Raw genomic sequence first — 9946 nt, 5'->3', positions numbered from 1 at the left:
CTAAAATAATATCAGAGACATTAAGATAGATGCTGATATATATTTATTGACATAGAAAGAAGCCTACAACATATATTATTTGGTGAAAAAATACACTTTAGAACAGCACTTATATTTGATCACTTTTATCTATACATATATCTATCTGGGTACATAGGTATAGGGAACTATCTAGAAGGACATTCATCACAGGGTTGACAATGGTTATATAAGGGTTGGAGGGTTTGGGGTTACTTGTACTTTTTGTACTTCCCTTTATTGTTTTAATATTTAACAATGAATTATACCAGTTTCACAAAGAGAATAAAGCCATCAAGGAAAGGGGCACACACAGAAGGTAGACCTTGGGCAGCAGGGGATTGGAAGCAAGGACGGAGGTCAGGCCATCTCCCTCCACTGTGCTAATATTCAAGACCCTTTGTCTTCCACCCCAAAAGAAAGCCACCTTGTGGATTAATTCATGCAGTTAGAACCACCACCCGCCATTTCTCCCATTGCTGCACTCTGTATATAGGTTAGGGTTCATTTAAAGCTGGGGACTAGCACCTCACTGTGGCTCAGAAGGGTCACTGGGTTCGCCAGGGGCCTCTCTTGACCCCTCCTCCTCGGTATGTGTCAGCTCCTGCAGGGTGATAATCAGGTTCTCAAACATCTGGGCCTTGTTGCTCTCATTGTCACAGGTTTCCTTTGAGTGGCCCTCCTCTCCACAGTACGAACAGCGGATTGTGTATTTTCGCTTCCTGGTTCTACGCATATCCCCAGGACCATCATTCTTATACCCAGAACCCCCGCTGGTACAAGGAGATTGAGCCCGGGAATTGTTGGGGGAATCAATGACTAGCACTCGATTCCGAGGTCTGGCCCTGCGTCTGGGGGGAGGAGAACTCGAGAATGAAAGTGGAGGGTCCTGAGACTCCACCAGGATCACATCCTCATCTGAGTCATCATCGGGGGTATCATCTATCTCTATCACGTTGCAGTCGGCATTACCGATCACTATGGGTGGGGAGCCCCCAAATGCCACTGGGCTAGTTGCCCTCTCCACCATTGACTCAGATCTCTTGGCCCGCTTCCGTTTAATAAAAGTGTCATCCCAATCCTCTTCCTCCCTTATCATTCTGATTAACTCCAGGAAACTGGGGAGACGCTCCTGCTCATTTGCATACATCCTGAGAAGATTCTTCAGCCTGAAGCGCAGGTCCCCATTCAGCTCAGCCCCTAAAAGGAGCTGGTGCAGGCGACTCTGGTTTGCATCTTTCTGAGCTATGATCCCTGCCTGAATAGCATTCTGGAGCTGCACCTCTAAACGGATCACGTAAAGGGAGGCTTTCTCCCCTTGTGCCTGCAGGGTGTTAAAAAATCTACCATGAGCGGTCACACTGCTTTCAGACTCCCCAAACACCAATTTCATGGCGTGCAAGAAATCTGCCACACTTAGATTGGGGTTGGCCGCCTGCAGCAAACGCATGACCTCCCGCGCGGGGCCCCTCAGGGTTTTCATCAAGCGCTTGAGCTTTTCCTCCTCAGACATATTCCAATCTGGTAGGACCCCATTGACTTGGGTCAGCCAGTTTTCAAAGGTTTCTTCCCCCTGGGCTGGCACCACCCTCCCCGAGAACAACTTCATGTTTCTCTCTGCCATGTTGGCCATTAAAGGACCAAGACTTCTCTCCAGGGACCTTAGCATAGAATGGGCCCAAGGCGGCAAGGGTGCGTTCTGCCGCCGGCTGTTACCCACGCGCGCAATGATGCTAGCCATGACGGACGATGACCGGGTTTCTGAATGTAACAAGATGCTCAGGCTTTTTAGAAGAGCCTAATCTGCAGGCGTGCTGGGGTGCTCTGCCTTCCTCTTATCTCAGTAGGAACTGTAAAAAAAGAAAACAAAACAAAAAGCGGGAGGAGGAGTTAACACGGGACCGGCTGCAGCTGTATTCTCTCCCTTCCTGAATATCCTGCAGTACATTTTATATCTGCCCACTGCCCTAAAAATATCCTCCAGAAGACTGGCAATTACAACCTCACGGAGCCAGCCGGTGTCTCCGTGTTAGCAGGGTGCTTTTTACAGCCTCATCCATCCCCTCCCGCCAGTCCTTCAAGAGGGACGGCAACTGTTGCTTCTAATTCTAAGTGTAATAGTGTATGGAGCTGATATTGGGCTCTCAAAATAGAGCACAGCGGTCACAGATTTGTGGGAATAAATAAGATCTCATTAACCTCTTGGTCTCCGGTCTCAACCACACCCCTTTCTTAAAGTCCCCTCTCCCCCGCCCCATTATTTTTCAGATTCTTACAGGAGCTCAGGAGCAAGCGCGCGCCTTTATTTCACTTCCAGCTTCTGCAACCGGTGGCGTCCGTGAGAAACCTCGCCTCGGGTACGGTCGATCGCTGTCCACCGGGGGTCGCCGATCCGGGGCCTTAGGGAGTCAAGACTGCGCCGCTGCAGAGGGCAGGGCAGGGAGGGAAGGGTCAGAAGCAGCCGCATCCCTCATCCCGCTCCCTCCCACCCCGCCCCCGCCCCCTCCCCCTCCTCCGCCCCCTCCCCTCCCCCTCCCCCTCCCCTCCCCTCCCCCCTCCTCCGGCGGCCTCCGTAGTACCCAGACGGAAAATTCCTTCTCCCACCTCTGAATACAAGCCAAAGCAAGCCCCCCCCCCCATTACATTTCCCCGGGGAAATCGTGCCCTACCAGCTCTGCAATCAGCCGCACAGAATTCAAGTTCGGATTCGGCTTTGGTCGCCTGCCACGGAGAAAGGGAATAGGAGTTGGACGCTCACACCCACGTATTCCTCCCCCAGGAAGGGATGAGGAGATGCAAAGGCGTTCAAGGCAGACACTTTGCGATTCTCCCCCAATACTAACGCGCCCCTTGCCACTTCCCCCCGAAAACGCCCCCCCTCTCAATCCAGGCAAATCCTACCCATTCGGCAGCAGCCAGTGGAACCCCACCTCCTCCCTCAGCGCAGCCGGGCCGCGGGAGTGCTCCTCCCCCTGCCGCACAGTCCTCGATTTCCCAAACGGGGAGCCGCCCAGTCCTGGTGCGGCTTCCCCCTCCTCTCTCCTCGCGGGGCAATCGCGCCCCCTTCCTTTACCTGTGTTCGGCTGGTGGGCAGCGGACGCTCCGGCGTTGACAGCTGTGATTCCGCCTTCAGTCTCCGCGGCCCTGCAGGGGGAGAGGACGGGCGCCTCCTCGGCCGCTGAGCGACCCAGGACCGCCCGACGGAGCTGCTTCGCACGGCCACCCAGCGAGTGGTAGCCGAGTCGAGGCAGCACGGTTCCCACGGCAGCCGCGGCTGCTTTTATCCTCTGCCCCCCGAGACAAAAGAGCGTGACGAGCTGGCAGACGGGGCCAATCAACGGAGCGCGGGGGCGGACTCCCCGCGCCGCCTAGGGCAGGATGCAAATGTGCGCCCGCGGCCGGTGACCAGCAGGTCCCCGGGACGTCAAGTGCAGCTTGGTTGCGGGGACTGGAGGAGTTTTCGAGTCTTCGCCTCTCCCTCTCTTCCTCGCCTCAACCCTGGGCCTTGAAGCCAGGTGCATTAAACATGAGGCGGAATGGAAATCAAATAAGCAATAAAAGTTCTTCACCTTCGTAGAGGGGGAGTGGAGAAAAGAAAAGAGCGTTAGCGCTTTCTTTGTGCAAACAGCTCGCACAGACTTTTTTTTTTTTTTTTTACTGTGAAGGAGGTGGCAGTACCACGTCCATTTAACAGTGAGGGGACTTGGGCACTCAGGCTCTTAACCAATACTCACTAAAGTATGCGTGCAAGGCTGGCTGCCTCAATCATTTTGGGGAGCTTGTTGGAAATGCAGATTCTGGGCCCCCGGCCTCTGGGAGATTCTGACTGACGAGGGCTAGAGCTGGGGGTGGGATTTTGTATTTTTAACCAGCACTGTAGTTGATTCTGAGGTGTCAAGAGGATGGTGGATAATAGACCTGCCTCCAGCGTATCTGTTCACAGCATACCTATGGTGAAATGCAACGCCAGGGCAGATGTTCCTCCTGTAGTCCATGATCTTCCTGAAATTGTATGCAAAGATTTTGGACTCTGTAGGAGGCTGAATAATGTCCACCCAAACATATCAAGTCCTAATCCCTGGAACCTGTAAATGTTACCTTATAAAGTAAAAGAGTTTTTGCAGATGCGGTTAAAGTAAGAATCTTGATGTGGTGGAGATTATCCGGGATCATCTGAGCGGGCCCCAAAACTGACCACAAGTGTTCTTATAAGAGAGAGAGGAAGAGAGAGAGCCGATGCACACAGAGTAGGAGAATGTGACGTGAAGACTGAGGCGGACATTGGGGTGGTGTGGTCACAAGCAAAGGAATGCTGGCAGCCACCAAAAACTGGAAGAGGCAAGGAAGAGCGTAGAGCTCTGCCCAGAGACACTGATGTTGAACTTCTGGCCTCCAGAACTATGAAAGAATAAATTTCTCTTTTTTTAAACCACCAAATTTGTGGTGATTAATTACAGCAGCCATAGGCAACTAACACAGACTCTGTATTTTGCCGAGTCCATAGCTTTGTAGATATTTTTAAAATATTTATTTATTTATTTTGGTTGCGCCAGGTCTCAGTTGCAGCAGGCGGACTCTTAGTTGCGGCATGCGGGCTCTAGTTCCCCGACCAGGAATCAAACCCCGGGTCCCCTGCATTGGGAGCACAGAGTCTTACCCACTGGACCACCAGGGAAGTCCTGTAGATATTTAAATAGTGGTTAAAAGCCATTCCCCTACAATCTTTCTTCATTCATATTTTCCTCCTTCCATTTGTACTCGAGGACGAAGTGCAAGAAACGAAACACAATTTGATTACACACAGCTCTCTGCTACTGATACAACTCTTCCATTTCTCAACTTGAAGACAGGTTGCTAGGCTGCTCTTCTGTGAGCTAAGGACAGGTTGAGGGGACCTGTCCTTTGCTGGATTTGGCACCACTGGCCTCAGAGGAGTAACTCCATGGAAATGGCATGCAGGGCAGTCCGGAGTGAATCGGCGGTGAAGCCAGTGGCTCCATGTATTAGGGTGCTGGGGCTGCCATAACAAAGTATCACAGACTTGGTGGCTTAAACATCAGAAATTTATTTATTTTCTCACAGTTCTGGAGGCTGGAAGACCAAGATCAAGGTGCCCACAGGGATTGGTTTCTCCTGCCGCCTCTCTCCTTGGCTTGCAGATGGCCGCTCTCTTGTTACCTCTTCACAGGGTCATCCCTCTGTGTGCTCGAGTCCCTGATGTTCAAATTTCCTCTTCTTATAAGGACCCCAGTCAGTTTGGATTAAGACCCACCCTATCAGCCTCATTTTAACTTAATCACCTTTTTAAAGTCCCTATCTCCAAATACAGGAGAGGTATTGGGGGCTAGGGCTCCCACATATGAATTTTGGGGGGATGCATTTCAGCTCACAACACTCTATTTTCCCTTACTTCTGGTTCTGGGAAAACATGTCTCCTTTCCTTCATGTAGAGTGTGACTAGGAGGTCCCTGTGGGGCTTTTGGGGGTCAGGGTGGTGGCAGCATGCACTGCACAAGTGCAAAGTTGTTGCTGCTGCTTGTTCTTGACTGCTGACATTTGGTGCTTTTTTTCTTTATTATTATTTTATTTTTGGCTGCGTCGGGTCTTAGTTGCCGCATGCGGGATCTTTCACTGTGGCCCGCGGGCTTCTCTCTAGTTGTGGCATGCGGGCTCCAGGGCACGTGGGCTCTGTAGTTGTGGCGCGTGGGCTTTGCTGCCCCGCGGCATGTGGGATCTTAGTTCCCCAACTAGGGATCGAACCCGAGACCCCTGCATTGGAAGGCGGATTCTTTACCACTGGACCGCCAGGGAAGTCCCTTGACTGCTGGCATTTGGAAGCAAGTGAATGATCTGATGTCCTTCGGCTGCTGTTGGGTTCCTCTTTAGCCTGCTAATGTACGTCACCTGCTCCTTTCTGCTTTCTTATTTCCAACCCCAATACTTAGAATGCCTTGGAGTAGACAATCCCAATTTGGAGATGAAGCCCCCTCCATCTCAGGAGTGTGGCCTTTCTCTCTTGGACGGAACAGTGGGGGGGTGGTGGCAGATGGTGGAGGGTGGTGGAGGTAGAGAGAAGGCAGGTTGGTCACCCGGCAGAGTCAAGGGTGATGCTGGCGGTAGCTAGCTCATGGGTTACCTTCAGACTCCTCCTTCGGTTCACCAGTGCTGTGAAATCTGACCCTAGCCTCTCAGCACACCCTTGTTCTGAATTTAAATAGCTTTATCACCAAATCAGGTGATCTGCAGTTGGACATGGTGGCATCATAAAAGACAAAGACTAGATCTCAGAGCTCTGACAAAATGTTGGAAGGAAATGGATTGTGTATCAGGTGCCTGGGTGGGGTCATTAGAACAAAGACAGGGTCACTCCATGTAGGGCTAGGGGAAGAATGTTGGATAGTGAGCATCCCTGGTCTCATGTTGCCGGGTGTCGGGGGACACTTTCAATTGCAAAGATTTAGCTCTGGTGGCTCTAAGGAGGCCACATTTTATTTTCCAATTGCAAAAACAGAAAGCTTAAAAACCTGTAGGTTAGGAGCTAAAGCTTTCAGTTGAAACAGTATTAGCTACCTTCGGCTGCCTTCCTCCTCTGTGCCAGGAATTTTCCCTCTGTTATCTCATTTAAGCACCTCCAGCAACTTTGTTGAGATAGACATCGTTCTTTCATCAAAGGAGCTGAGGGCATGCAGGCACTTCACACTAGGGCTTTGGCTCATCAGAAGTCAAAGCTGGGATGGGGATGCTTCCAGGAGACCCTGACCATAATAAACTGGGACCCTGAGGGCAGCATCTTTCATGAAAATCTTCAACAAGAGGGTGAAATAAGGATATTTTTAAGCAAACAAAAACTAGGAGAGTTTGTCACCAGCAGATTGCACTAATGGAAATTCTAAAGGATGTACTTCAGGAAGAAAATGATTTTAGAAGAGCTAAGTGCAGGAAAGAATGAAGAGCAAGGAAAGTGATAGTATGTGGACAATGTAAGTGAACATTGACGACAGAAGGAATCATAAAAACGTCTATTCTGTTTTTAAAAAATAAACTTAAAGTACCGTACAATAAGAAAAGACGTCAGAGGGGCATAAATGGAGTTCAACTTTTCTAAGGGCCTTGTATCGTATCGAAAGTGATTTAGGTATTTATTAAATTTATACTTTGATAAGGTAATTACGTATGTAGGAATTAATAGGATGTAACTATTAAAATAATAGCAACAGAATATAAATTTCCAAACTAGTAGAGAGGGAAAATAATTGAATAAAAAAATTCTGAGTCAATTTTTTAAGTCAAGAAAGAAGAGGTTAAAAAAACATAGGTGGAAAAAAAAAACATAAGTGGAAACAATACAAGCACAAAATAAAACGATAGCTTGAAACCCAAATATACTAATAATTTTATTAAATGTTTGTGGGCTAAATGCTCACGTTAAAAAATATTGTCAAATGGGATTAATAAATACACCCATATGCTGTTTAAGAGAGACTAATCCAAAATATAAGGATACAGATAGGTTGACAATAAAAAGATGGAGAGAGATAAATCATGCAAATAACAATTAAGTGATAGAAAACTTGTATACCTGTGTTTGTATCAGACAAAATACACTTAAAAGCAAAAAGCATTATTAGAGATATAGAGGGTTATTTTATAATGATAAAAGGTTCAATTCACCAGGAATGATTATGCACTTATAACAAAACCTCAAACTACATAAAGGCAAAGTTAACTTACTAAAAAGACAAATAGACAAATATACAGAATGGGAGGTCTTACCACACCTTTCTCAGTAGTTGATCAAGGAGAGAAAAAATGTCTCTGAGGATATAGAATATTTGAACAATACAGTTAATAATTTGAGCTAATAGCCAATGTATAGAACACTGCCCACCAACAACTATAGAATACACACACAGAACATTTATAAAATTTGACCATGTACTAGGCCAGAAAGCAAGTCTCAATAATTTCAAAAAATTGAAATCTGATCATAATGCAAATAAGTTATAAATCGATAAATAAAAAAGATAACTGGAAAATCTCTGTATGTTTGGAAATTAAGGTACACACTCTGAAATAACTGATGGGTCAAAGAAGAATGATAGTAGAATTTAAAACATTTGTAGTTGAACAATAATGAAAATATATCAAAACTTGTGGGATGTAGCTAAAGCAGTGCTTAGAAGGAAAAGTATCTTTCAGCAATGATGAAAGGCCAAAAAAGTTCATGAGTTAAGTAGCCATTTCAAGATTTAAGAAAGCAAAAAAGATATGCCCAGCAAAATTAGGAAAACATGAAATGATAAAGATAAGAATATAAATTAATGACATAGCAATAAAGACAAGTCAAGAATGTCCTCTCTTGACACTTCTATTCAGCACTGTATTGGAGTTCTAGCCAGGGAAATTAGGCAAGAAAAAAGAAATAAACAGCATTGGATTGGGAACAAAAGAAGTAAAACAATCTCTATTTGTAGAGGACATGATTTTGCGTATAGAAAATCCTACAGAAACCACGAAAAAACTTCTAGGATGAATAAATTAGTTCAGCATGATTGTAAGATCAAGATACAAAAATCAATTGTATTTCTATACACTAGCAATGAACAATCCAAAAATGAAATTAAGAATGCAATTTAATTTACGATAGCGTCAAAAAATAAAATATTTATGAACAAATTTTAGAAGTGCAAGACTCCTACAAGGAAAACCACAAAACATTGTTGAAAGAAATTAAAGATCTAAAGAAATGGAAAGATATTTCATCTTCATGAACTGGAAGACATAATATTGCTAAAGTGGCGATATACAGATTGAGCCATGAATTCAGTGTAATTCCTATCATAGTTCCAGTTGGCGTCTTGGTAGAAGTTGACAAACTGATTGTAAAATTCATGTGGAAATGCAGGGGACCCAGAATAGCCAAAACAATCTTGAAAAAGAAGAATAAAGTTTGAAGATTCACACTTCCCAATTTCAAAAGTTATAAAAAGCTACAGAGTCAAGACTGCCTGGTATTGGCATGAGAATAGATATACAGATCAGAATAGAACAGAATTGAGCGGCCAGAAATAAACCCATACATTTATGGTCAATTGATTTTTGACAAGGATAGCAAGACCATTCAGTGGGGGAGAAGAATAGTTTATGCAACAAATGACACAGGGACAACTGTATATCCACATACAAAATAATGAAGGTGGGCTTCCTATCTCGTACCATGCACAAGAATTAACACAAAATAGACCATAGACCTAAATATAAGAGCTAAAATGATAAAACTCTTAGAAGAAATCACAGAAGTAAAAATTTGTGACCTTGAGTTAGGCAAAGACTTCTGTGACACCAAAGCACAAGCAACATAGGTAAATTAGAAAACATAGATAAGTTAGACTTCATCGAAGTTTAAATATTTTGTGCATCAAAGGAGACTGTCGGGGCTTCCCTGGTGGCGCAGTGGTTAAGAATTCGCCTGCCAATGCAAGGGACACGGGTTCGAGCCCTGGCCCGGGAAGATCCCACATGCGTGGAGCAACTAAGCCTGTGCACCACAACTACTGAGCCTGAGCTTTAGAGCCCGCAAGCCACAACTGCTGAAACCACGTGCCACAGCTACTGAAGCCTGCACTCCTAGAGCCCGTGCTCCACAACAAGAGAAGCCACGACAATGAGAAGCCTGCACACCGCAATGAAGAGTAGCCCCCACTCACCGCAACTACAGAAAGCCCGCGCACAGCAACAAAGACCCAACACAGCCAAAAATAAATAAATAAATTTATTAAAAAAAAAAAAAAAAAAAAAAGGAGACTGTCAGGAAAGGGAAAAGACAATCCATAGGATGAGAGAAAATATGTGCAAATCATATATCTGTATCTAGAATACATAAAGTACTTTTATAACTCAATAATAAAAAGACAAATAACCCTATTAA

The 9946-nt window shown here is 45.8% G+C and overlaps 1 protein-coding gene and 1 long non-coding RNA gene across 2 annotated transcripts; both read right to left on the bottom strand.

Moving 5' to 3' along the window:
- Positions 1 to 291: 291 nt before the first annotated feature.
- Positions 292 to 1815, bottom strand: ZCCHC12 (zinc finger CCHC-type containing 12). The gene has a single exon (XM_061178863.1). The coding sequence runs from the start codon at positions 1757 to 1759 to the stop codon at positions 548 to 550; it is 1212 nt and encodes a 403-aa protein (XP_061034846.1). The 5' UTR covers positions 1760 to 1815; the 3' UTR covers positions 292 to 547.
- Positions 1814 to 2722, bottom strand: LOC133082318 (uncharacterized). Its single transcript, XR_009698939.1, has 3 exons — positions 2688 to 2722; positions 2295 to 2440; positions 1814 to 1868 (listed from the first exon to the last, which is right to left on the bottom strand). It is a non-coding gene; the product is annotated as an uncharacterized LOC133082318 (long non-coding RNA).
- Between the last annotated feature and the right edge of the window lie 7224 nt (positions 2723 to 9946).

This window comes from Eubalaena glacialis, chromosome X (assembly GCF_028564815.1).
Source record: "Eubalaena glacialis isolate mEubGla1 chromosome X, mEubGla1.1.hap2.+ XY, whole genome shotgun sequence".
NCBI lineage: Eukaryota > Metazoa > Chordata > Mammalia > Artiodactyla > Balaenidae > Eubalaena > Eubalaena glacialis.
This window is presented reverse-complemented; position numbering and strand designations above follow the sequence as displayed.